The sequence below is a fragment of the Delphinus delphis genome, chromosome 6, assembly GCF_949987515.2.
Source record: "Delphinus delphis chromosome 6, mDelDel1.2, whole genome shotgun sequence".
In the NCBI taxonomy this organism is placed as follows: Eukaryota; Metazoa; Chordata; class Mammalia; order Artiodactyla; family Delphinidae; genus Delphinus; species Delphinus delphis.
This window is the reverse complement of record NC_082688.1, coordinates 7,036,493-7,063,562: the sequence shown is the minus strand read 5'-3', so window position 1 is coordinate 7,063,562 and position 27,070 is coordinate 7,036,493. Positions and strand designations below refer to the sequence as shown.

The window sequence follows — 27,070 nt, the reverse complement described above, 5'->3', positions numbered from 1 at the left end:
GCCCAAGGACACAGGGGAGGAAGCAGTGGATTTGGCCCCAGACGCAGGCAGTTCAATGGTGGAGCCTGCTCTCCTTTGCTCTGGCTGCCACTTCCTTGGCTCATCAGCTACCACGCTCCTCTCTCTCTGCCACCTTGAGTCAAAGATGCCAGGTTTGGGGACTTCCCTGGTGGTCCAGTGGTTATGACTCTGTGCTTCCACTGCAGGGGGCACAGGTTCGATCCCTGGTCGGGAATCAAGATCCCGCATGATGTGGGGTATAACCAAAAAAAAAAAAAACAAACAAACAACACGCCAAGTTCGCTCTTGCCTCTGGACCACACAGCCCATGCTGTTCCTGAACACTCCTTCCTCTTCTCTCTGCCCAGCTGACTCTTAGTCATCCTTAGGTTTCTGTTTGGACGTCACTTTCTTTCGGGAGTCTCTCACCTCCCCATGGGAGCGCAGGTGTCCCTGGGAATCTCCATATTCCTGAGTTTCCACCATTAGAGCAATATCACATAAGATTGTAATTAAGTATCTTAATTATATGTATCTTGTCCACCACTGCACTCCCAAGTCCAGCCAAAGGGCTGGCACACAGAAATATTAGTTGTTGATGAATGAAAGAATGTGACCTTACTGATAATTACACTAAAAAAACTTAGATGTGTCCAGTTCTTTGGTTATGAAAGGGCTGCCACACTGTTTTCTTATGATCAGCACCAAAGCCCCGTTACTCAGGCAAGGCAAGAATTCCATTCCCATTTTACAGAGGGGTAAACTGAGTAAACCCCACAAAGCTGATGTGGCAGAACTTGATTCCAACTCAGGGAGGCCTGATTCCAAACCCAGTGTTTAGTGCAAGGCACAGTGAACCGAATCACTTGACGCCAACTCTTAGGGAGACAACGTCTCGTAGGGGAGGCTTGGCACTTCTGCAAACAACCCCAGAAAGTGGAGAGTGGCAAGTGCTTAGGAGAATGCTGTAGGAAGTTAGAGGCGGTGGCGTTGGAAAGTGGGAACTCGAAGGGCGGGAAGAACTTGTCCGTGTGGGCACCAGTGGAGGCAGAGGAACCAAAAGTGAGAGCTCAGACCACCGGCAATTCCTTCCACAAAGCGCCTTCGAAACCTGTTTGCTCCGCCTCATCCCTTTAAGAGTGGCCCCGCCTCACTCAGCCACCCGGGTCAATCTAATCTCGATGGCCAATCACAGGAGAGAAAAAAAATCACTTCCGCGCCTCAACCGCACTTAGGGGGCGGAACAGAGGGAGAAGGGAGGGTAAGACAATATTGGTCACGTGACCCACCCAATTGCACAGAGGCCGGGGCGGTGCAGAGGAGTTCGGCGACACTCATTGGCCAAAGAAAGGTTGGCCCTGCGTGAGGCCACGCCCCCCGTGGCCCCGAGGTTGGTTGCGCGGGCGCCGGAGAAGGAGACGCTGTCCTTCCGCAGCGATGGGATCCTGGGTGAGTGGCGGCGGTCCGGGCTGAGCCCGCGGAGCAGGCGGGCGGCGCGGCAAGGTCCGGGACTGAGGCTTGCAGCGGGCGGGAGCCGTCCCTGAGCGGGGAACTGGGTAGGGTTGCAGGTGTCCCAGCTCAGCCGGACTAGAAGGGCCAGCGTTGGAAAGAGCAGGTACTCGGGCCGTGGGCGGCGCGAGAGGTGGAACGGAAGGTACCCGGTCAGTGGGAAGATGCCCGGGCCTGGAACATTGCAGAGATCGGAGCAGGGGCGCAGGTACTGGACCCGCGCTGGGCAAGTACCGGGATGGAAGGACCGGGTGCGCGGGCTGTGGAAGGCGGCGGCAGTGGGCACCTGGACGACCCTCAGGGATATTCCGGGAGTCGGGGCAAGAGAGGAGGGGGCCTGACCAGGGCATGCGCAAGGAATTGTCTGGGATGGAAAGAGCAGATTCTGAAGAAGGGGGTATTGCTGAGGTCCAGCGTGGGAGTGCTCAGTGCCGGTCCTGGTCAGACTGCTGAGGTGTCCCACCGGTGTGGAATGAACCGAGACTGGGCAGAGGGGACATTGCTGGGGTCAAGGCGGCATGAAGGGTGCTCAGGCTAGAGTCATTTACGGGGTGGTTCAGGGCAGGGGAGAAGGTGTCCGGGATGGAAAGCGTGGGCATCCAAGCTGAGAGGTTGTGAGTGCCCTGGTGGGGGTGGAACGAGGAGGTTACTGCCCAAGGTTACAGGGCAGGAGAGGTGACTTTCCCAGGTTGGGACGACATTAGGAGTGTCCACGTGGTGGGGGGACATTGCCATGGTCTTGTCATCACAGAGAAGAGGTGCAGGCTTCTCGCATTCAGCCCTGGGTCGTGCCAGGAGGAAGGATGGGGTATGGTTGGGCTGGATCTCGATCCATTCCTGGAGTGAAGCTGTCTTGGGGTGGGTGTCATTACCTGGCACCTGCCACTCTTCCTCAGTCGGGGCAGCAGAGGCTGCTTTTGACTTTCCTGCAGGTAAATGCCAAGCCTTGGGGTCCCCCAGAGCTGAGGTCATATCCCAGCTTGGCCATTTACTCAGTGACCTCGGTAGGCTTGATTACCTTTTGGAGCCCCAGTTTCCCCATCATTGAGATAAACAGTGCTTGCCTTGAGGGTTCTGTGGGTGACTAGACTTAAAACCCTCCATGGAGAGCCTGTTCCAAGCCTGGCCTGTTAAAGTAAGTGCTTGGGAAATAGTAGCCGCTGATCCTCTGATGTTCTTGTCTTCCCTCGTTCGTTCTGAGGCTTGGGCCAAGTTGGGGGTGGTGCTGAGAGATCTGGCTTGTGACCACTGGAGGTCACATCACTCAATTTGTAGCCTCCTGGCAGGATGTCCCCTACTCTACGCACACACACACACACACACACACACACACAGCCCTAGAGCTAACTGATAGGATCATTCATCCTTCCCACTCACTGAGGATAAGCCGTTTCTTGTGCCAGTCCAGTGACTTTGGCCGCCATCCCAGGTAGACAGGGTCCATCTGGCCTTCGTGGTCATTTCGTTTGAAGTCCCAGGAGACCCTGAAGACCTCCTTGGCCTTGGTGGTGGTGGTCGGGGAGCTCGCCGTGGAGTACCCTGGGGGTCTCACAAGGCCCCAGGGGAAAGTTGCCCTTGTAGTCTGTAGTTCTGCTGAGGCTCCCACTTCCTGCTCCATGCCAGATTTGGCGAAAGGGTTGTGTTGAGCACAGGGTCGAAAGTCCGTTAGATCTTGGTCCAAGTCCTGACTCCGCCTGGTACCAGCTGTGTGGCTTTGGACTCCTGACTTAGCTTTTCTGAGCCTCAATTTCCTCGTTGGAAATTGGCAGGGGTGTGGGAGGTAGATCGCATCTACTTCATAGAACTGTAATGATTCAATGAAATAATGTATGTAAGGAACGCTGCACAGAATACCCACATACGGTGTAGTAGCTGTTATTATTGGAGGAAATACCCTGCTGTTTTCGTAATACGTCCACAGGAAGTACAACATTCTTGGTTTTGTGGGAGGTGGAAATGATGCAATGATTCTTACTCAGGGGTCTGACCCTTTAGGGACCTAAGGTTTTTGCTTAGCACGTGGGTCATGGGTTTAAAAAGACTGAGAAAGTGTGGTATAAAGCCCCAAGTTTGAGAGCGACCTATCCATCTCCCAGGCTCTGGGTCCTCACTTGGGCCAGCGTGCCAGACACTGCCTTCTCCCAGGGCTCAAGGTGGGCAGAAAGTCTGTGGGGCGTTTGGCTACCTTCCTGCTGGCAGGTGCAGAAGGCGGGGGCCTGGTTCCAGGCCTCGCATTCCACACGTGGGCTTTGCTCCCACCTCATCCCCCAGAGCACTCTTGTGTGTGTTTCTTTATGCTCACATGCACACACCCTGTGTCTGACTTGGTCGTCTGTCTCTCAGCTCTGTGGAGGGACCTTCTGGTATGTGTGTCCCTGTCCTTTCGGGGCGTGGATGGTGCCCGGGACCCAGCCAGCAACCAGTTGAAGACGTTCTCCTTGGAAGCTCTCGGCCCCGAGGGCTCTCGCCTGGGGTCCCGCTCCTGCCATGGCGTTCCGGAGGACGGAGGGTGTGTCCGTGATCCAGGCCCTGGCCATGACGGTGGCAGAGATCCCTGTGTTCCTTTACACGACGTTTGGGCAGGTAAAGATCGGGGCGGGTTGTGGTCCTGCCCTTTACCTCCCTGGCCCCTGAAACACTGAGCCACTCATCCCAGGGTCCCTCAGCATCCAGGAAAGTTGGGCCCTCGTGATTGCTGTCCCAGGCAGTCCTCTTTGAGCAGAGTAAGGAGGACTGGGTTAGGAGTCTGGGGTCCCAAGCCCGGTCTCCACCCCAGGCCTATGTGGACTCTTGACCTCAGTTTCTCAGTTTATAAAAGAGGTCAGTAATGCCTGCCAACTTGAAATGTTTGTGGCCGACCAGTTCTCTTGACACTTCCTGAAGCTCTGCCCTGTGGGATGCAGCCTCGCTCGAGGGGCTCCCAGTCCAGCAGGCAGAGTTAGGGTGGAGCAGGGGAGTGTACAGATGGACCATCGGGTGAAGTGAACGTCATTGTCTTTGAAGAGTGGAGAAGTGGGGTGGGCAGACCTCAGTTCCATTTCTGCCTCTCTGTCACCTTAAGCGTGCGTCCTAACCCGTGTGAGCTTCAGGTGCCTCACCTGGAAAATGATGGGCATTCGGACAGGTAACACAGGTGAAATCCTGGTGCGGTAGCTGGCATAGGTGCTCAGTCGCTGCAGCTGGTAGAATCCTGACCGATGGTGTTGGGGACACCTGCTGGACCCCAGATATGATCTCCTAGCCTTGTCATTTTGCCATTCCCCGTCCCCCTCTTTTACATCTCTGTGACCCAGGTTTCAGAGGCCAGGGCCCCCAGCTCCCACCCCCACAGCCCCCTGCAGGTGGCTGCCTGTCAGTCATTCCTGGTCACGAGGTATCCCCTGGGGGCCTGATGCGTCCCCTGCCCCTCACGTGTTCCTCAGGGCAGCTCTCCCAGGGAGATGTAACTGGCTGCCTCCCTCTTTTCTTGCAGTCTGCCTTCTCCCAGCTGCGGTTGACACCAGGCCTGAGGAAGGTCCTCTTTGCCACGGCCCTGGGGACTGTGGCCTTGGCCTTGGCCGCCCACCAGCTCAAGAGGCGACGGCGGAAGAAGAAGCAGGTCGGCCCCGAGATGGGAGGCGAGCATCTGGGCACAGCGCCCCTCCCCATCCTCATGGCCAGGAAGGTCCCGTCCGTGAAGAAAGGTAGGTGTGAGGTGGTGGGGAAGGGCCTGACCTGGAGTCGAGTCTCAGCTGGACCCCTATTAGCTGAGATCTTGGGCTAGTGACATCCTGTCTCCAAGCTGAGTCCCTTTCACCTGGGAAGCAAGTCATTGTAAGGATTTGCTGGGTGATGTGGCCGGATGCACATGTCATTGGAAGCGATGGTTCTCATTATCTGAGGACACTTTGGGAGCCCTGGGTCCAGAGTGGGCTGGTGGGGTGCAGCTCCTCCGTCCAGCGATGGAAGTCCCCTGGCTCAGGAGCAGAAAGGGCCAGATGGTTCCTGAGCCTTTTGGTATTCTCACCATCCCCCTCTTTTTCTCTTTGCATACAGTAAGATTCACCCTTTTTTGAGTTTTGACAAACACTTGTAGTCATACAGTCACTACCACAGTCAAGAACTGTTGCTCTCAATGCCGCCAGGGCCCTTGGTAGTCAGCCCCTTTCCCCTTCCCCCAGCTCCTGGCAGCCACTGACCTGTTTTGTGTCTGCTGGTGTGGCTCTGAAAGCCTCTTATGGGCCCGTTAATCTTGTAACCCAGTAACCCAGTGTATGCCGTGTACAGGTCGCTTTCTAAGGCAAGGAGTCCTCAAAGGCTCTCATGTTGGAAGAAACTTGTTTTAAGAGGCAAAATCTCCTTCCAGGCTCTCCTGCCTCCTCGCTCTTCTGAGCTCCCTCTTGAGCAACGTGGTGGGGGGCACGGCTGCTCTCCCTCTGCTGGGGGCCTGACACCCTTCTCTCCCGTCTCCCCCGCCCACACTCAGGCATGGAGCTATCAAAGTGACAATGACTTTTTTAAAAAAAATTTATTTATTTAAATTTATTTTTGGAGGCGTTGGGTCTTCGTTGCTGTGCTCAGGCTTTCTCTAGTTGCGGCGAGCGGGGGCTACTCTTCGTTGCGGTGCGCGGACTTCTTATTGCGGTGGCTTCTCTTGTTGCGGAGCACAGGTTCTAGGCGCGCGGGCTTCGGTAGTTGTGGCATGTGGGCTCCGTAGTTGTGGCTCGTGGGCTCTAGAGCGCAGGCTCAGTAGTTGTGGCGCACTGGCTTAGTTGCTCCGCGGCATGTGGCATCTTCCCGGACCAGGGCTCGAACCCATGTCCCCTGCGTTGGCAGGAGGATTCTTAACCACTGCGTCACCAGGGAAGCCCGACAATGACTTTTAATTATGAATTATCATTGCAAAAGGGAAGTTTTTGTCTTTTCAATTGGACAGAGAAGTTTGTAGACCAGTCTAGAACAAGACCACGAGACATGCTGGCACAGCTGGCTTTCCATTCTGCGTTGGCTCCACTGGAAGCCTGGAGTCGTTTCTGGACTAACCTCTTGCTTGCCTACTTTGTACCAGCACCATCTCTGGTTCCACCTTATTTTGCCTTCCCTACTTTTCTCACTTAAAAGAACCAAACCAAAACAAAACTATGTCTTTTGAAAAGTTGGTACCTCAAGTCCTTTTTCGAAGGAGGAGAATTCCAGATCAGTCAGGCAGTCAACAACACAGGGGAAGCTGAGTCAGGAGGGAGAAGTGGCTGGGCCTCATTCTCAGGCTTAACCCAGCAGATCCAGGCCCCTCCGGGCCAGGCCCTGCGCCGCGTAACGGGGGTACGGAAGTGAGCAGGACAAGGGGCAGGGGCCCAGCCCTCTGCTGCTAGGTGCACGCCCTGGGGGTGCTCTGCTGTCACCCTGACTTAGAAGGTCAGGACAGACTCCCAGGTGAAGACGGGGAGAGGGATCCGGAGCGGGCAGCAGCCGTGCGAAGGCTGGGTGGGAAGCTGGCGTGACCCCTCTCCTGTTCCTCACAGGCTACTCCAGCCGGAGGGTCCAGAGCCCCAGTAGCAAGAGCAACGACACTCTGAGCGGCATCTCCTCCATCGAGCCCAGCAAGCACTCAGGCTCCTCCCACAGCTTGGCCTCGGTGAGGGTAGCAGGGTGCCTGTCACGGCCTTGGGGCTCCGGTCTCTGCCCTCGGGGGCTTCTGGGCTGGTAGGAAGATGGGAGAAGAGGTTCCACCCATTCATTCGTTGGTTCATTCACTCATCCATCCGTGCAGACTTCCAGAGATTGTCAGTGATCACTGTGTGCCGGGCACTGGTGAGGGAAAGGTGGATAAATGCGGAAGAGAAGCTGTGATCTCTTGGGGAAGATACTTACCCATGAAAGTGCATTCATTCATTCATTCATTCATCAGACACTGAGCAAGCACTGGCTTTATGTCAGAGACTACTAGGCGCTGAGGACAGAGAGATAAATAAGACAAAGAAGTTTATTTTCTCTTGGGGAACGGCTTTGGCTCATTCACTCGTCTAGTTGTTCATTCATCCAGCGAGCACTGAGCCCCAGCTCTGAGCCGGCCACTGCCCTGGGGACCCAGGCATGAGCAGGAGCTGGCTCTGCTCCCGCCTGGGAGGCGGGTGGCTGCTCGTGTGGGAGAGATGCGTGGGTGAGAGCCGGGCCCTGCCGGCCCGTGTGTAATGGGTGCACGTTGCGTCCTCCCTGTCTCACTTGTAGTGTAGCCCCGGAGCAGGGAGGGGGTCATGCCTTTCGGGAGTGGAGCTCAGGGTGGGTTTTGTAGGAGGCTGCAGCTTCCTGGGTTGGGCATTGGCCTCAGTGTTTCCTCCTGCTTTGGCCATTTCTGTGACCCGTCCTCAGGCGCTTGGAGTTGACGGAAGCAGGCTGTGCGGAGGGCTCGCCACTGCGGCCCGGGGCTGTTTTCAGGGATGGTATTGCAGAGGGCACGTGGTGTGTGGTGAGGGGTGGGGGGTGGGGGGAGGCTCAGGGGTCCTGCAAAGGGTCCGGGAAGGCCTCATCCCTTATTCTCGGGTTCTTGCGCTACTTGGCACCCAGATGGTAGTGGTGAACTCATCCAGCCCCGTGGCTGCATGCTCGGGGCCATGGGACACCAGAGGGATGGAGGAGTCCGTGACCACCAGCAGCGGCAATGCTGAGAGCCTCTACATGCAAGGTACGGGCCAGGAGGCCGGCCTTGGGCACCCCCTGCCCAGCGCTCACCCCACCCCCGCGGCCGAGGCAGGGTAGTGGGGAGCGTGGCCTCCTCCCGGGAGCCTGGGCTGGGTTTTCTGGGTGCTGCTTTCAACCAGTTCCAAAACCACCCACCCCAGATCCCCGGCTCAATGGTTTCCAGCCATTTCTGGACTGGGCAGAGTCTCCAGGAACAGATCTGGTCTGAATGAAGACCTGCAAGCTAGCCAGCCCTGAAAAAAGGGTCAGGACCTGGTCCACACGTTCCTGGCTGTTCCCATCCTTCCGGGCTCTCCTGCCTCCTCGCTCTTCTGAGCTCCCTCTTGAGCGACGTGGTGGGGGACACGGCTGCTCTCCCTCTGCTGGGGGCCTGACACCCTTCTCTCCCGTCTCCCCCGCCCACACTCAGGCATGGAGCTATTTGAGGAAGCTCTGCAGAAGTGGGAGCAGGCGCTGAGCGTGGGGCAGAGGGGGGACGGCCTCCGGAACCCCGAGACCGCTTCAGAGGCGCTGTCCGAGGTAGGCAGTCCTCCCCCGGGTCTCTCCTACCCCCGGCCACCAAGAAGACTGGTGGTGTGGCTGGTGGGGGGCCACGCTTGGGAGGCATCTAGCAGCGCCGCCTTCTGCCAGCCCATCACGTCCTCCTGGATGGGAGCTTCCGCTTGACCAGGATGTTGACCCAGCTAAGTAAGAAAGTTCACGTAAGGTGCATTAGCCCATGCCTGGTACTTGGTAATTACTCAGTAAACCACACTGGTGATTGCAGCCTGATCCTGACTACATAAAGAAAATAAGGGGGACTTCCCTGGTGACGCAGTGGTTAAGAATCCGCCTGCCAATGCAGGGGACATGGGTTCGAGTCCTGGTCTATGAAGACCCCACATGCTGCAGAGCAACTAAGCCCATGTGCCGCAACTACTGAGCCTGCGCTCTAGAGCCTGTGTGCTGCTACTACTGAGCCTGCGCACCACTACTACTGAGCCCGTGTGCCACAACTACTGAGCCTGCGCTCTAGAGCCCACGTTGCCACCACTACTGAAGCCTGCGTGCCTAGAGCCTGCGCTCTGCAACAAGAGAAGCCCCCACTCACTGCAACTAGAGAAAGCCCGTGCGCAACAACAAAGACCCAACACAGCCAAAAAAAAAAAATGGGGACTTCCCTGGCGGTCCAGTGGGTAAGACCCCACACGTCCACCGCAGGGGGCATGGGTTTGATCCTTGGTCGGGGAACTAAGATCCCGCATGCCCTTGGCAAAAAAAAAAAAAAAAAGCATTCTTGAAGGGCTGGAGGGAAATAGCCTGTGTTCATAGTTGATTGGGTCACACAGCTTTTGTCTTGTCTTTTCTTTATACTTTTTTTTTTTTTGGTCCAAGTTTCCTATAAGTGAATATTTATCTCAGTATCAGAAAAGAGAGGTAAAGTGGAAAAGCCAAAATAAAATTTTTTTTCTGCAAAACACACTAAATATATGTCCTAGGATGAATTGTTTTGTAATAGTTAAAAAAGATGAAAACCTGGAGACTGTAAGTGCCCATCAGTAGGGGTCTGGAATACTAGGCAGCCTTTATGGTGGCGCAGTGGTTAAGAATCTGCCTGCCTGGTGGCGCAGTGGTTAAGAATCCGCCTGCCAACGCAGGGGATACGGGTTTGTGCCCTGGTCCAGGAAGATCCCACATGCCGCGGAGCAACTAAGCCCATGCGCCACAACTACTGAGCCTGCGCTCTAGAGCCCGCGAACCACAACTACTGAGCCCATGTGCTGCAGCTACTGAAGCCCGCGGGCCTAGAGCCCGTGCACTACAACGAAGAGTAGCCCCCACTCGCTGCAACTAGAGAAAGCCCGTGTGCAGCAACAAAGACCCAACGCAGCCCCCCGCCCCCCCCCCCCAAAAAAAATAAATAAAATAAATAGAAAAAAAGAAGGGACTTCTCTGGCGGTCCAGTGGTTAAGACTCCGTGCTTCCAATGCAAGGTGTGGGGGTGTGATCCCTGGTTGGGGAACTAAGATCCCACAAGTCGCGTGGTGAGGCAAAGAAGAAAAATGAAAGGCTGAAGGAAAACTGTATGGGCTGTTAGGTTGCCTTCTCCACTATATTTTATGAAGTGAAAAAAGCAAGATATAGAATGTGTATAGTGACCCATATCTACATTTTTTTCTATTGAGATGTAGTTGACGTGTAGCATTATGTAAGTTACAGGTATATAACATAGTGATTCATGACCCATGTGTACGTTTTATTTATTTATTTTTATTGAAGTATAGTTGGTTTACAATGTTGTACTAATTTCTGCTGATGTGTACATTTTTAAAAAGACATCCATCCTTGCCTACATATGCCTGTTGGTAATTGCTGGTGTGTATGTGCACTTTTATTTCCCTCTGGACAGATAACACAAGAGATTTTTTAAAAAATATTTATTTATTTATTTATTTTTATATCTTTGGCTGCATCAGGTCTTAGTTGTGGCATGTGGGATCTTTTGTTGTGGCACTCGGGCTTCTCTCTAGTTGTGGTTCGAGGGCTCAGTAGCTGTGGCGTCGTGGGCTTAGTTGCCCTGCAGCATGTGGGATCTTAGTTCCCTGACCAGGGATTGAACCCGTGTCCCCTGCATTGGAAGGCGGATTCTTAACCACTGGACCACCAGGGAAGTCCCCACAGGAGATTGTTAACAGTGATCTATGAGGAGAGGGTCTGCAGGGAAAGGAGGAGAAGGCTTTTCTTGTACTGTTTTGGTCGATGTTTTTTCTCATTCTGGGGGTTGTCTTTACACTTTCCTTTTTTTTTGGCTGCACCTCACGGCTTGCAGGATCTTCGTTCCCCAACCAGGGATTGAACCCGTGCCACCTGCATTGGAAGCGCAGAGTCCTAACCACTGGATGGCCATGGAATTCCCAATCTTTTCACTTTCTCGATGGTGTCCTTTGAAGAACAAAGGTTTTTAATTTTGATGAAGTTCAGTGTATCTAATTTTTCTTTTGTCACTTGTGTCGTATGTAGGAAACCATTCTCTAACCCAAGGTGGCTTCCCAGAGAAAGAGCTGGCAGATCTGCCAAAGATACAAGCCTCTGCTGGCCACACTGAGCAGCGTTACTACGCAAGATGGCCAGCAGGTCTGGCATCCCATGGGCTCCACCAGGCTCTAGCTGGGTGCACTGGGCCACATAACCTCCTTGAGTTTTCTGTGTCAAGTGGGGTCATGGCAATCCCTGCCTCAAGGAAGCCCTGAGGCTGAACAGCGAGTTGCCTGTCCAGGGCTAGCGCTCAGTGAAAGGCAGCCATTACAATCTTACTGTCCCCCTCTGACTGCTTCCGCCCCTTTCTCCCAGTGGCCTGAGGCCCGACTTGGCCCTTGTCTCTTCCCCAGGGTCTGGTTACATGTGCTTGCAGGATCTGGCAGCCTCTGTGGAAAACAGGGTCAGGCCTGCCCGTGCCTGGCCCCCTGGCCTAGAAGCTCCTGGGTTCAAAGGAGCAGTGCCCCCATCTCCCCACACCCTGGTGTGGAGGCCGAGGGCAGCGAGGAGGTCACTGAGGCCACAGGCTGTGGTGCCAGGGGTGCGATGCCTTCCCAAGTGCACACGGTTAATAGGAACAGTGGGGTTGAACCCAGCTCTTTCTGGGCTCCTAACTGCCCTCTGATTGTAATAGCCAGCACTTACTGGCCATCACCATGGGCCAGTCTTGTAGGAAGTACTTTATATACCTTATTTCATTCATGTTTTCCCTAAAATCCTAGGAAGTAGGTTCTCTTACTTCAGTTGACAGATAAGAAAACCGAGGCTCAGAATGAGGGAGTTATTTACTCAGGATCACACAGCTCGGAACTGGTGGCGCCAAGGTCTGGACCAGGTCTGCTCGGGTCTAGAGCAGCGCTGTTCAGTAGGAGGTCATGTATCTTATTTAAAATTTTCTGGAGACCACATTAAAAAGCAAAAGGAAATGGGTGAAATGACTTTTTAAATTTTATTTATTTAGTTTTGGCTGCATTGGGTCTTCATTGCTGTGCGCGGGCTTTCTCTAGTTGCAGCGAGCAGGGGCTACTCTTCGTTGTGGTGCATGGGCTCTAGGCGCGCAGGCTTCAGTAGTTGCGGCACGTGAGCTTAGTAGTTGCGGCTCGCGGGCTCTAGAGCGCAGGCTCAGTAGTTGTGGCGCACGGGCTTCGTTGCTCCGCGGCATGTGGGATCTTCCTGGACCGGGGTTCGAACACGTGTCCCCTGCATTGGCAGGCGGCTTCTTAACCACTGCGCCACCAGGGAAGCCCTGAAATGAGTTAATAATATATTTTCTATAATCTAGTATATCCAAAATATTATCATTTCAACATGTAATCGAGATGAAAAATCACTGAGGTATTTCACGTTCTTGTAGTCTTGGGGTTTTTTTTGCGGGGGGATACTAAGTGTTTGAAATTGGTGTGTATTTATGCTTATGGCCCATGTCAGGTGGGACTGGCCGAGTCTCAAGTGTGCACTGGCTGTGCGTTGCCGGTGGCTCCTGTGTGGGGCAGCTCAGTCCAGACCTGTGCTTGCTGCTGGGCCTCAGAGCTGTCCCCTGTTTCCCTGGGGGCTGGGCCCCCATCATGGTGAAGGAATGGGCCGTTGGCGTGGGGAGCTTGGGGGGCCTGGGTTGACCGTCATTGTTTTACCCACAGCCAGAGTCACAGCGAAGGGAGTTTGCGGAGAAGCTGGAGTCCCTGCTGCACCGGGCCTACCACCTGCAGGAGGAGTTCGGGTCCACCTTTCCAGCCGACAACATGCTGCTGGACCTCGGTGAGCGGGGCCGGGGCGAATGATCCCCAGGGCCCACGACCTCATCCGATCAGCGCCTCCCTGCACAGACGGGGAAACTGAGTCCCCACAGGCAGGAACAGAATTGGAATGAGGCCCCGGGAGTCCCTGGCCGGTGTGCCTTGCCCCATCCCCTTGGGAGCGGGCTTTTGGGGCTTGTATGTCAATATCTCCCCTGCTGGCTGTTCCAGGTGTTTGGTTTGAGCCCTATTCTGCGGGCAGCGGGTGGGCGGAGGGCGGCTCACGTGGAGGTTAGCCTGTGCCGTTGCCCTGCCCATTGAGGTCAAGGGGTGTGACATCACTGAGATGGAATGAAGTTATTCAGCCAAGCAGCCCATGTTCTCCTAGTGCCTGCTGCGTGCCAGACCCTGTGTGGTGACTGTGACCCCCCAGGGCCCTTCCCTGGGGGCTCTTCGCCCCCAGGGGGCAACATCAGACTACTGAGTGTCGGGCTCCCCGGCTCTTCCAGTGATGACACAGGCCCAGTGAGGGCTGGCCAGGGTGACACATCTTCCACTTCTGTCCCCGTCCGAGCAGTCCCACTTCCTCTGGCCTCCCCGTGTGACAGAGAAGGCTGGTGGGGCATTCAGGGCTGTGAACCTTTCCCCAGTCCCCTTGAGTGTCCAGACCCCCTCGCCCTTGAGCGGGTGGGATGGAAGTGCTGAGTGAGGGGCCCTTTGGCATCAGAGGCCGTTTCAGCTTGTCAGAGAGGGGGAGCAACTTGCCCAGGGCCACACAGCACAGCACAGCCTGCCCTCAGAGCTCAGGGCCCACAGGCCTCAGGGTCAGGCGGTGCAGACGTGGCAGGGCCCCTGACGTGAGCACAGAAAATAGGAGCTTTGCTACCATCAGCGTCATTCGTCCAGAATCGGGCGTTGGGTGGCTTGGTGTACATTTAGCTCGATCGTGATTTCAGGAGTCTCAGCTCAGCCCCTCCCTTCCCTCTCTGCCCAGAGCGGACCCTCATGCTGCCCCTGACCGAGGGCTCGCTGCATCTGCGGGCGGACCATGAGGACAGCCTGACCTCGGAGGATTCCTTCTTCTCCGCCACTGAGGTGGCGTGGGTTCGGGGGATGGCTGCGGGGAGAGGGGTGAAGGCCGGGGCTCCCGCGTGGCTCCTTGGCGGGCGAGCACTGGGTTGTGGGAAAGTGAAGGCGTTTCCTCTGATGGGAGCAGAATCTGGAGGTTGCCAATGCTGCTCCCCGGGGGACTCTTCAGTGTTGCTGGAATGGGGGAGCCTGAGAAACCAGGGGTCGTAGGTCCTATGAGTGAGGGCAGGGGTCCCCGTCCCCAGCAGCTCCAGCCCACGCCGGCCTCTCCCTTCTCCAGACCGAGTGCTCATTGCTTGGTTAGTTTCCTACCATGGCCACGTGTGCCAGGCGGCTGTCCTTTCCTGGGATGGGAGGACACGGGTGTGTGTCCAGTAGATGGTCCCTTTGGGAAGGGCACCCGGTGATGGGGATGCTGAGGGCCAGAGTAGAACTCAAACCCGGGCCTCTGCCCTCAGCCAGCATTCCTGCTGACGTTTCCTCTGAAGTGTTGGCCCCCAGGGCGTACTCCACCAGAAGTCCCCTGGGCAGGTGCCCTTGACCCACCCCAAGACTCCGCCCCCGCCTGCCAATGCTGCTGACACAGGCTTCCACCCTCTCCCCAGCTCTTTGAGTCCCTGCAGGTTGGAGATTACCCGAGCCCACTCTCCAGGCCTGCCGCCGCCTACGAGGAGGCCCTGCAGCTGGTGAAGGAGGGCAGAGTGCCCTGCCGGACCCTCAGGTGAGCATGGGAGGGAAGGAGGCAGGTGCGGGGTGGGGGGGCTCTCCCCTTGGAGGAGGCTGGGGAAGCCAGCAGGGCTTGGTGGGGACCCAGCTGAGCCAGGCTGAGGGTGGGATGGTCTGGCCGTGGCTCCTGCCCCAGCTTCGGAGACCCTAGGATGGCCCCGGTACAAGACAGGCAGGTCTAGGTTGACGATGACAATAACTAATTAATATAAGTAATTAAAATAACAATCATTCGTACATGTTCTAAGGGGTCCAATCATGGAAGCACGGTGGGCGCTGTCCCTAAGCCCTGTGTTCTGACACACTCCTTTAAGGAGCCGTCCAGAAGCCAGGCTTTGGAGACAGACAGACCCCGGTTCTCTCCAGGTCTTGCTACTTCGTGGCGTGTGGCCCTGGACAAGTCTCCTGACTTCTCTTGGCCTCAGTCTTCTCCTGTGTGGTATATTGAGGGCTCTTATCCACCTTAAATTGATTGTTCTGTATGATGGTCATGAGTCCCAGGTTTAAGTATGTGTGTTTAAAGTTCACTGACTGAAAATGGCCAAAGGCCCCAGCTGAAGCCTTGGGGATTTGGATAAAGTGCCCAGATCAGGGCACCTCTAGCGGCCCCAGAAAGCCCTGCCCTGGCCTTGGGAGCAATTTGGCCATTTTGGTCCTTTGCTAGAGAGGGTCCTTTGCTGGTTGGGGCCTAAAGGAGGCCGAGGTCAGCCCGACCCCCAGTGACCACACCTGCCAGGGGCGCCCAGTGCCATCGAGGCAGCCTGTCCTCAGGGAGCATCCTGTCAGCCCCTTCCTCGGGTTTGGGGGAAACTGAGGCCTAGAGGCGGGCAGCCACCTGCCCGAGGTCACACTACCAGGTGGAGGCAGGGCCACCCAGGCCTCCACCCTGACCCCACGGGGGTGTCGCTGGCTGGGGCCCAGGTGCTGTGACTGTGCGCTTCCCCTCAGGACAGAACTGCTGGGCTGCTACAGTGACCAGGACTTTCTGGCCAAGCTGCATTGTGTGCGGCAAGCCTTCGAGGTGGGTGCAGTCCGGGGCGCGCTGGGGGGATGGGGGCAGTCAAGCAGGCTCCTCTGCGCGGATGGCCACCTGCCCAGCCCACGGTGCTGCCCTGTCCACGGCTTGGGGGGGCCGCCAGCCTGTCAGCTCACCGCCTCCCTCCTCACCCCTTAGGGCCTCCTGGAGGACAAGAGTCACCAGTATTTCTTCGGCGAGGTTGGCCGGCAGATGGTGACAGGCCTGATGACCAAGGCTGAGAAGGTAGCAGGGAGTGGGGGGCTCTCTTTTCGGCTCTTCTTCCCCCTGCGTTGTTTGTTTTTTGTATCTTTCTAACTTTTATTTAGTTCTGTTAAAAAAAAAAAGAAGGAAAAAGAAAAAACCCAATCTAAAACCGAGCTGACGAGCTCTCACTTCATCCTGCAGGCCATAGGAGAGCAGGGAAAGGGTTGGGGTTTTTTTGCTCCCTGTGCTAATTCTGAAAAATACGGATCTGTCTTGCCTCTTATTTCTGATTACAGCATGACACAGTTTTACAAAGTTCGCCGATTATGAGATGCAAACTGTACAGGGTCTCCGGGAACCGCACTTGCCAGGGGAACCCCACTTGCGCACGTTCTGATATATGTCCTCCTACTCGGTTCCATAGACTCTAATCTTTGAACATTGTAATTTAACTTCCAAAGCTTGGTTTGTGTTCTACGGGCTGTTCTGCAGCTTTATTTTGTTCTGTAAGAGTCCATCTCGTCCATCTTTCCATGTCAGTAGATGGACCAGTTGTGTAGTATTGTGTCGGGCGGGTCGGCTCTGGTCTTCCCAGGGACGGACATTTGGGTTGTGTCTGACTTTTCCAGAATCACAGACACCGCTATTATACTCAGTCTGTTTATAATCAGTCCTCTTTCGGTACCGGTGGGATTTTCTGTGGGGCAAAGCCCAGGTGTGGCAAACGCCGCGTCTTGGGCACAGACGTTTCCAAGGCTGGCAGATCTTGCCCGTTTACCCTCCGAAATGCCTTAACAACTTGAGCCCCTCTCGGCAGTATAAGGCTGTGTCTCCTTACATCTTGGCCAATACTGGATATCAGTACAGGCATACCTCGTTTCATTGTGTGTGTTTTGGCTTCATTGTGCTTTGCAGTTTTTTACAAGTTGAAGGTTTGTGGCCACCCTGTGTCGAGTAGGTCTGTTGGTGCCGTTTTTCCAGTAGCATTGGCTCACTTCATGTCTCTGTCACATTCTGGTAATTCTCGCCATTTTTCAAACTTTTTAATCACTACTGTATTTGTTATGGTGATCAGTGATCTTTGATGTTACTGTTGTAATTTTTTTTATTATTAATTTTTATTGCAGTATGGTTGCTTTACAGTGTTATGTTAGCCTCCACTGCACAACGAAATGAATCAGCCAGGGCTTCCCTGGTGGCGCAGTGGTTGAGAGTCCGCCTGCCGATGCAGGGGACACGGGTTCGTGCCCCGGTCCGGGAAGATCCCACATGCCGTGGAGCGGCTGGGCCCGTGAGCCGTGGCCGCTGAGCCTGCGCGTCCGGAGCCTGTGCTCCGCAACGGGAGAGGCCACAACAGTGAGAGGCCCGCGTACCACAAAAAAAAAGAATTATGCTAAATCTACCCTGACTGTTCTCTATAAATGGAACAGCAAAGCCTGGATGACAGCACATCCGTTTACAACATGGTTTACTGTTGAGACCCACTGCCCAGGAAAAAAGATTCCTTTTAAAATATTACTGCTCATTGACAATGCACCTGGTCACCCAAGGTGGATGGAGATGTACAACAAGATTGATGTTTTCATGCCTGCTAACACAACATCCGTTCTGTAGCCCGTGGATCAAAGAATCATTTTTGACTTTCAAGTCTTATTATTTAAGAAATACCTTTTGTAAGGTTACAGCTGCCATAGATAGTGATTCTTCTGGTGGATCTGGGCAGAGTAAATTGAAAACCTTCTGGAAAGGATTCACCATTTCGGTTGCCATTAAGAACACTTGTGATTAGTGGGAAGAAGTCAAAATATCGACATTAACGAGAGTTTGGAAGAAGTTGATTTCAGCCCTCCTGGATGACTTTGAGGGGTTCAAGACTTCAGTGGAGGAGGTAACGGCATGTGTGGTGGAAATAGCAGGAGAACTAGAATGAGAAGTGGAGCCTGAAGATGTGACTGAATTGCTGCAACCTCATGATAAAACTTGAATGGATGAGGAATTGCTTCTTATGGATGAGCAAAGAAAGTGGTTTCTCAAGATGGAATCTACTCCTGGTGAAGATGCTGTGAAGATTGTTGAAATGACAACAAAGGATTTAGAATATTACATACACATAGTTGATGAAGCAGCAACAGGGTTTGAGAGGATTGACTCCAATTTTGAAAGGAGTTCTGTGGGTAAAATGCCATCAAACAGCACTGCGCGCTACAGGGAAATCGTTTGTGAAAGGAAGAGTCAGTAGATGTGGCAAACTTCATTGTTGTCTTTCTTTTTCTTTTTTAAAATTAATTAATTAATTTTTTTGTTTGCGTTGGGTCTGTTGCTGTGCGCGGGCTTTTCTCTAGTTGTGAGCGGGGGCTACTCTTCATTGCGGTGCGCTGGCTTCTCACTGCGGTGGCTTCTCTTGTTCCGGAGCACGGGCTCTAGGCGTGCGGGCTCTAGAGCGCAGGCTCAGTAGTTGTGGCACACGGGCTTAGTTGCTCCGTGGCATGTGGGATCGTCCCGGAGCAGGGCTCGAGCCCATGTCCCCTGCATTGGCAGGCGGAACCTTAACCACTGAGCCACCAGGGAAGCCCCACTGTTGTCTTATTTTTAAGAAATTGCCGCAGCCATCCCAGCCTTCAGCAACTACCACCCTGATCAGTCAGCAGCCATCAACATGGAGGCAGGACCTTCCACCAACACAAAGATTATGACTCACCAATGGCTCAGATGATGGTTAGTGTTTTTTAGCAATAAAGCATTTTGGAATTAAGGTATGTACATTGTCTTTTTAGACATAATGCTATTGCACACTTAATACACTACAGTACAGTATAAACATAATTTTTATACACACTGGGAAACCAAAAAAATCCATGCAGCTTGCGTTATTCACTGTGTTGGGATGGTCTGGAACCAGATCTGCAGTCTCAACGAGGTCTGCCTGTCATTTTTTTTTAATATTTATTTAGGTATGTATGTATTTATTTGGTTGTGCTGGGTCTTAGTTGCAGCAGGTGGGCTCCTTAGTTGCGGCTCCAGGGCTCCTTAGTTGTGGCATGCGAATTCTTAGTTGCGGCATGCATGTGGGATCTAGTTCCCTGATCGGGGATTGAACCTGGACCCCCTGCATTGGGAGCGTGGAGTCTTAACCACTGCACCACCAGAGAAGTCCCTGTAATCTTTTTCATCTTTGTTTCATCCATTACTTTATGTTTGTTGGATTATTAACAAGGTTGCATACATTCTCATGTTTATTTGGCCGCTTGTGTTTCTTTTTTTTTTTTTTTTTGATGGGTTTGAGCAAAGCTCTTGAACCCGCCTCTTTCCTCTGAGTCCTTCCTCCTCATGGGCTGGGCGTAATGTGAGGTAATGGTTCTGAAATGTCACCTCTAACACATCACCCAACTGCTTAAAACCCACCTTCGCTCCCACTGCCCTTGGTGTAAAGACCAAGCTCTGCTCTGTGGCCTCAGGGCTTCTGGTGCTCACAGACTTCCTCCCTGATCTGGCCTCTGCAGATGCTGGTCGCTCAGCACCTGGAACGCTGTTCCTCAACTCTTTTTGTTGTCGTTAGTTACCTTGTTGTAAAATACGCACATAAGAGTATCAAAAGGTAGGATGTGTACTTCCCTGGTGGCGCAGTGGTTAAGAATCTGCCTGCCAATGCGGAGCACATGGGTTTGAGCCCTGGCCCAGGAAGATCCCACATGCTGTGGAGCAACTAAGCCCGTGCGCCACAACTACTGAGCCTGTGCTCTAGAGCCCACGAGCCACAACTACCGAAGCCTGCGTGCCACGACTACTGAAGCCTGCGTGCCTAGAGCCCATGCTCCGTGACAAGAGAAGCCACTGCAATGAAGAGCAGCTCCCACTTGCTGCAACTAGAGAAAGCCCGCGTGCAGCAACGAGGGCCCAACGCAGCCAAAAATAAATAAATTTTTTTTAAAAAGTAGGATTTGGGCTTCCCTGGTGGTGCAGTGGTTGGGAGTCCACCTGCCGATGCAGGGGACACGGGTTCGTGCCCCGGTCCGGTAGGATCCCACATGCTGCAGAGCGGCTAGGCCCGTGAGCCATGGCCGCTGAGCCTGTGCGTCCGGAGCCTGGGCTCCGCAATGGGAGAGGCCACAACAGTGAGAGGCCCGTATAACGCCAAAAAAATAAAAAATAAAAAATAAATAAATAATAAATAAATAAATAAAAAGTAGGGTTTAATGAATGGAAAGATGAACCCCTGTGTACCAGCCCCCAGGGTAGAAGGTGGAACACATTACCAGTATCCTGAAGTCCCTGTCCCACTCCCTCCTTCTCTTCCTTGGTCACCTGCCTTCTGAATCCCAGCTCTTTCCCCAGGAGAACCTCACCTGACTTGTCCCCTGGGTCCCGAGAGCCCTTGGGCTCATCCTGCCCAGTATGGCCCCATCACCCTGCATCCTCATTCCTACGAGGGCCAGAAGCCCCGCTCTTCTGGCACAGGTGTTTGCCCAGCCCAGGGCCTGGCACAGGGCAGCTGCTCCATGAACGTGAATACTGTTGGCTCTGCGTATCCATGGGTTCCATGTCTGCAGGTTCTGCATCTGTGGGTCCAACCAACCTCAGACTGAAAAATACTAAAAAAAAAAAAATCCAGAAAATTCCAAAAGGCAAAAACTTGGATTTGCCATGCACCAGCAAATTATTTATTTAGCCTTTACGTTGTACTAGGTGTTACAAGTAATCTAGAGATGATTTAAGGTGCAGGGGAGGACGTGCTTAGGTTATATACAAATACTGTGCCCTTTTATAAAAGGGATTTGAGCATCTAGATTTGGTACCTGCAAAGGTCCTGGACCTAATCTTTTGCAGATTCTGAGGGACTCATTATCCTCCCAGCAGCTGCCGTTTGCCGAGCAGCACAGCGAGCCTGGTGCTTCACTCACATTTCGTCACCTCCGGTAGCTCATTTGATCCTGATGTCTCCATCTTCTCGGCCGAAAAGGAAAGTGAGCCTGGGGAGGTAGAGGGGCTTGCCCGGTCACTAAGCAAGGTTAGGGTGGAGCCGGGATTTGAACCCCAGTCAGCCTGAGCCCAGCCATGCCCTTAGCCTGTTCTTTGTGGCCTCCCCAGGAGGGTGAAAGGACGAACAAGTGAAGAAGGGCAAGTGAGGCTACAGCAGGTGTCAGGGGCTTTAGTGGATGGCCGATTTCTGCGGGTGCTCCCAGAAGGGCCCAGAGGCTCGGCTTTTTTCTCTCTGGCCTCTGCACCACTACAGGACTTGGCTTGATTTTATTTATTTATTTATTATTTATTTATTTGTTTGTTTATCGGCCGCGTTGGGTCTTCATTGCTGCATACGGGCTTCTCGTTGTAGTGGTTTCTCTTGTTGTGGAGCACGGGCTTTAGGTGCGCAGGCTTCAGTAGTTGTGGCGTGTGGGCTCAGTCATTGTGGCTTGAAGGCTCAGTAGTTGTGGCTCAGGGGCTCTAGAGCACAGGCTCAGTAGCTCTGTGACATGTCATGTGGGCTCTTCCCGGACCAGGGATTGAACCCCTGTCCCCTGCATTGGCAGGTGGATTCTTAACCACTGCGCCACCAGGGAAGTCCTTGGCTTGATTTTGATTAAGAAATCAAGAAGAGGCTCGGCTGGCTATCTAGCAGCTCTTGAGCGCCAGACCCCACTCCCAGCCCTGGACTGAGTGGTAACTGACAGCCCTGTCAGGTTTTTCTAGGCAGCAGAGCTGCGGTGGCCTCTGTCTGGGAAGACGCCAGCCCCTGCACACACCAGGCTCTGGAACTGTGGAATCAGGCCGCCTCCTTGCTATGCCTGGGGCCAGACGTGAAGCCTCCCCAAGCCTCAGTCCCCTACTGTGTAGATGGGCGTGTCCTGGGGATGTCACGAGCTGATGCCAGCGGCCATCAAAAGTGTCAGCAAGGGCCAGCCCACATCTTCAGCTTCGTTGTCAACTTTTACATATGAGGAAACTGAAGCTCGGGGAGGTTAAGGCACAGCCCAGGGTCATCCTAGCAAATTCTCTTTAAAACTTAATGAAAATAGTTTTAAAAGAGTATAAAAATGGGAGTTCCCTGGCGGCCTAGTGGTTAGGATTCCAGGCTTTCACTGCCATGGCCCGGGTTCAACGCCCAGTCGGGGAACTAAGATCCTACAAGCCGTGTGGCATGGCCAAAAAAAAAAGAAAGAAAAGATTATAAAAATGACTCATGCTGGGCTTCCCTGGTGGCGCAGTGGTTGAGAGTCTGCCTGCTGATGCAGGGGACACGGGTTCGTGCCCCGGTCCGGGAAGATCCCACATGCCGCGGAGCGGCTAGGCCCGTGAGCCATGGCTGCTGAGCCTGCGCGTCCGGAGCCTGTGCTCCGCAACGGGAGAGGCCACAGCAGTGAGAGGCCCGCGTACCGCAAAAAAAAAAAAAAGTAACAGGAAAGTCAAAATGTCAAAATCTCAGAGCATCAGAAAAAAAAAAAAAAGACTCATGCTAATTGTAGAAAAAACTAAGATGATGCAAAAAAATTGTCCCCAACGCCACCCTGTTCACATTTTGATGAACATCCATCCAGTGCCCCCTCTGCCTGTGCTTCTTATAAATGGCATCAACCTGCCCCTGCTGCTCTGTGTCAGTTCCACTCTGCCAGGCTCTTGGGCACATCAATGATCTGAAGCCTCAGGATTCATATCTGTAAAATGGGGACAATATTGGACCATCCCTCATAGGACTGTATGAATTAAATGAGTTGATCCACGTTAGATCAGCCCTGGCACGTACTAGCTTTCCACGTCTGTGAATTACATCTGTGTCTGCAAACTTTGTCGTAAGCCCCAGCTAAGCCTCCCAGTCCCAGAGAGTGAAGAATTCCTCCTGTGTGCTGACCATCTCCGTTCCTGGCAGCATTAGTCCTATACACTATTTATTGCCTGATTGTGTTACACAAACGAGCTTATTGACTCCCCCAGAGTAGCCCCAAGTGTGGGGCTGTAGCTTCTCCCGTTTCACCAGCGAGGCCGATGATTGCGGAGATCTGAAACTTTGGCGGCTGGCTCGACCTCACACCCTTGCGCATCCTTCCAAAGCGAGTGCCTTCTGTGGCATGTGCACATCTTTTGGAAGGCGGTCCGTTGCTCAGTAACGAGCTGGTGTGAGACATTGCTGGGCGCCCCTGGTGTTGCATCCCTCCGGGACGTGCCCTGGGCGCCGCAGAGGTGTGTGGAGGCGGGCACAGGACACTTCCTGCCCCATTCTCTCCATGACTGCTACTCAGGGATTGGCCTCGGCCCAGCCTTGGTGTGTCCCTCTTGCACAGGCCAGCTTGCCCCTGTGGGTCCAGTCCAGCTGCATCTTGGGGCCTCTCCCACGGCCAAAACAAGCTCTGCTTCTCCCCCCAGAGCCCCAAAGGCTTCCTGGAGAGCTACGAGGAGATGCTGAGCTACGCCCTGCGGCCGGAGACCTGGGCCACCACGCGGCTGGAGCTGGAGGGCCGAGGGGTGAGTTGTTTGTGCTGAGCCTCGGTGTCCTGGGGTTCCCTGCACCTGAGCTCCTCGAACCGGGTGGAGGTGCCTGTAGGAGCCCTGCCTTGATTCCGAGGCTCTGAGATGGCTCCGTGGCTGCGAGAAGCCCCCATTCCTGCCCTGCCTGCCCCAGGCCCCTCCTCACACCGCCTGGTGTGCCTGCTCAGCCCGGTGTCCCCACCCGCTCTGCCCTCAGAGCACTGCTGCCCCCCGCAGGTGGTGTGCATGAGCTTCTTCGACATCGTGCTGGACTTCATCCTCATGGACGCCTTCGAGGACCTGGAAAACCCCCCGTCCTCGGTGCTCGCCGTCCTGAGGAACCGCTGGCTGTCAGACAGCTTCAAGGAGACGGTGCGTGGCCGCCCCACTCCCAGGCACACACACGCTCACGTGACCCCACGCGTGCGCCTGGGCACCAAGGCTGGCTCCCCACCCATCGGGGGCAGTCACGCCACTGGGATGCTGCCCGCCGCTGTGATCCAGGGCTGCTGGGCACACCAGTCCCCTGCCCTGGAGAACGTCCCACAGGATCCCCTTGCTCTCCTCTGACCGGTGTAGCACGGAGGGACGTGCACTTCCCTTCTGCACTGTGGTTTCACTTAGGCAGTCTACTCATTTCTGGGCTGCCATTCATTCTGTTCCATTTGAATGCATTAAATAAGTTAAAATACGGGGGAAAGAAAAAAGGGGTACAGCAGGAGAGCATTGAGCACAGGGCCCCTGCAGGGTGGCCGTGCTGTGTGCCATGGGGGTGGTCTGGAGAGGGGTGGGGCGGGTCTTTTACAGGCAGTAACCATGGATCCCCACAGTCACTGAGTGAGGTGGGGCTGCTGAGTCACAGCCATTTCACAGAGGAGGAATCTGAGGCCCAGAGAAGACTGGTGGCTAGTCCAGGGAGCTGCCTAGTAAGGGTTAGAGTAGGATTCAGATTCAGGTGCGCCTGACTCCTAATTGAGGGCAGGGAGACGACAGAGCTCAGACAGCCGTCCCTATCTCCCTGCTTGGGGTGGGATGAGCTGGGGGTAAGGGCCTGGTCCTGGACTGGGGGTGGCTAGCGGCTGCCGGCCCGGCCTGTTAGTCTGACCCCCTGGGGGTTCCCATCTTTGATTTAGGCCCTGGCCACTGCTTGCTGGTCTGTCCTGAAAGCCAAGAGGAGGCTGCTGATGGTGAGTGAGCTGACAGGGCCCCTGGGGAGCGCCACGTGGGGGCCTTGGGTGTGGTGCCTAGCTCAGTTGACCCTGCCTTTGGTGTGTGCTGGACCCCGGTCTAGGGGCAGGACATGTGGGCTGGGCAGAGGAATGGGGCTCGTGCAGGGAGGTCTTACTGAGCCCCCAGGCCCTGCTGCACCTTTTGGCCTTTGTCACAGCACCGGCCCCCTGTCCTGCCATTACTGCTCCCTTGACCAGGAGGGCCTCAAAGGCACACGTAGATCTGTTTCATCTTCCCACCCAGGGCGCATCACAGAGCAGGCCACTGTGAAACGTCAAAGGAATCAAAAGCGGGGGAAGGGTGTCTTCAGAGGGAGGAAGGGCACGTGCAGAGCAGTGGTGGTTGGCTTGGCGGAGGCGTCTCGGCGGGGCAGGCAGAGCCTCCCTCCCGCCCATCGGGCTGCATTACCTGCTCTCCCAGGCGGCGACCGGCTGCACTCTCCGGGCTGCTGCGATCCACTGTTCCCCTCTGCCAGCCCGGCTCTGCTGCCCAGCTGATACCATCTGCCACTGCCACATGCTCTGGGCACTTCCTGTGCTGAGCGCACCCCGGGCCGCTCGCGCAGCCCTCACCACAGCCCCAAGGTTGCCCCTATTCTGCAGAGGTGAAAACCAGGGCTTCGAAAGCCCCAGTCATGGGAGTTCCCTGGCAGTCCAGTGGTTAGGACTCGGCACTTTCACTGCCAGGGCCTGGGTTCAATCCCTAGTCGGGGAACTAAGATCCTGTGAGCCGCGTGGTGTGGCCAAAAAAACCAAAAAGCCCCAGTCACCTGCCCGGCATCACCTAGCAAGGACAGTAAAGAAGCCCCGGCTCTTAATACGACCCCAGGGCCTGGCTGCCTCACCCTGCCTGGGTCCCAGCCCTCAGCCTTGCCACCCTCCACAGGTGCCTGATGGCTTCATCTCCCATTTCTACTCCGTATCGGAGCACGTTAGCCCCGTCCTAGCCTTCGGTTTCCTCGGACCCAAGCCTCAGCTCTCTGAAGTCTGTGCTTTCTTTAAGGTAAACAGGGAGCTCCATGTCTGAGAGCTTGTGCTCCTTCCACTGGGAGCCTGACCTGGGTGGGTCCAGAGGAAGCCCCGGGAGGGCAGGAGCTGAGGACAGAAGGGGCTGGGTCAGGGCTCCAGTGGTGAAGGAAGAGGCTTTGGGTGGCCCGGACGACCTCAGCGCGGGGGGTGCAGGGGCCCCGGCCCAGGCCCAACACCCGCCCTCTCCCCCAGCACCAGATCGTGCAGTACCTGAGGGACATGTTCGACCTGGACAACGTGCGCTACACATCGGTGCCGGCGCTGGCGGACGACATCCTCCAGCTGTCCCGGCGCCGCAGCGAGATCCTGCTCGGCTACCTGGGGGCGCCGGTGGCCAGCAGCATTGGCCTGAACGGTGTGCTGCCCCGAGATAACGGGCCCCCAGGGGAGCTGCAGTAGCGGTGGGTGTGGACCGGCAGGAGTGGCTGGCTGGTCCTCATTCACGTGGCTGATGGCAGAGAGAAGGCCTTGGGGTTGGCATTGGAGGCCTGGGTGTCTGGCCGTCAGCAGTGGCAGAGCCCAGGCCATGGTGGCCAAGGGTGCTCGCCCCTGACCTCGCCCCCACCCCAACCTCCATCACCTGGAATCCCCGAGGCCCAGGGGATAAACTTCCTCTGAGCGGCGTGGAGCCCCGAGGGGCCCGCCTCAGCTGTTCGTGGGAAAGCAGAGGCTGGACCAGTGGCCAGTGGGGCCTGAGGGATTGTGAGGAGAATCAGGACAGGCAGAGATGGGATGCCCCGGGGGTGGGTGCCCAAAACCCCCTGCCACCCCAGGGCTGCTGAGTGGGGCTGGGAGGGTGGAGGTGAAAGAGGGGGTGGCCGGGCGCTGCAGTGGAGGAACCTGGGCTGGACAGTCTCAGATCCAGGCATCTGCCCGGCCAGTCCTGACGGCCTGCTGCCACCCGAGAGAATGTGCTGCTCCAGAGATGGGAGGGTGGGAGCCACAGAGTGTGGCCGGGGGGCATCTTGGTGGGCGGCGGGCCCGGGCCATCCAGAGGCGGGCCCGCTTTCCTTGCGTTCACGTCAGGGCGGGGACCAGGCCCTTGAACAAACCCAAGCACTGAACCGGGACAGCGTCCTCTGACATACCCCGGCCCTGCCAAAGGCCGTCACTTCTCCTCCCACCTACCTCTGCCACCACCAAAGACGGAGGAGGTGGGGCTGGTCCCCTCGCCCCTGCCCCGCCCTCTGTGAGCCCGGAACTCCCCGGCTGGTGCTAGGCACTGAGCTGGAGGCTCTGACCACGGGTCACCAGGAGCAGGGCCCCTGGAGTGAGGGGGCCCAGGGGCCACATCAGGGGAGGTTAGAGGATGTAGGCGGCTGGACCAGCATCAGGACAAGAAACTTGCCTGGCACTTTGCCTTCAACTCGATGACAAATGCTCTC

At 55.3% G+C, this 27,070-nt stretch overlaps 1 protein-coding gene across 3 annotated transcripts; it reads left to right on the top strand.

The window, feature by feature from the left end:
- The first annotated feature begins 1,381 nt into the window (after positions 1 to 1,381).
- Positions 1,382 to 27,060, top strand: MIGA2 (mitoguardin 2). Of its 3 annotated transcripts, none has more exons than XM_060013998.1 (16): positions 1,382 to 1,449; positions 3,853 to 4,092; positions 4,982 to 5,192; positions 7,011 to 7,123; positions 8,053 to 8,170; positions 8,597 to 8,706; positions 12,840 to 12,957; positions 13,930 to 14,030; positions 14,630 to 14,745; positions 15,672 to 15,771; positions 15,925 to 16,011; positions 23,326 to 23,424; positions 23,665 to 23,799; positions 24,561 to 24,614; positions 25,543 to 25,659; positions 25,878 to 27,060. In XM_060013998.1, exons 2-16 carry the CDS (start codon positions 3,997 to 3,999, stop codon positions 26,082 to 26,084), a joined length of 1,782 nt encoding a protein of 593 aa, XP_059869981.1. In that variant the 5' UTR covers positions 1,382 to 1,449; positions 3,853 to 3,996; the 3' UTR covers positions 26,085 to 27,060. The 3 variants fall into 3 exon arrangements, with proteins under 3 accessions (XP_059869981.1, XP_059869982.1, XP_059869980.1); XM_060013999.1 differs by lacking the exon at positions 1,382 to 1,449 and adding an exon at positions 1,513 to 1,556 and having other exon boundaries at positions 15,699 to 15,771; XM_060013997.1 differs by lacking the exon at positions 1,382 to 1,449 and adding an exon at positions 1,574 to 1,717 and having other exon boundaries at positions 15,699 to 15,771.
- The last annotated feature ends 10 nt before the right edge of the window (positions 27,061 to 27,070 follow it).

What these genes read in the sequence shown, in the direction of transcription:
- MIGA2 (XM_060013998.1), top strand. Translation starts at nt 3,997, where the DNA reads ATGGCGTTCCGGAGGACGGAGGGTGTGTCCGTGATCCAGGCCCTGGCC. An exon ending in CCTTCTTCTCCGCCACTGAG is followed by an intron (nt 14,031 to 14,629) that starts GTGGCGTGGGTT and finishes CCCTCTCCCCAG; the next exon opens with CTCTTTGAGTCCCTGCAGGT. An exon ending in AAGTCTGTGCTTTCTTTAAG is followed by an intron (nt 25,660 to 25,877) that starts GTAAACAGGGAG and finishes CCTCTCCCCCAG; the next exon opens with CACCAGATCGTGCAGTACCT.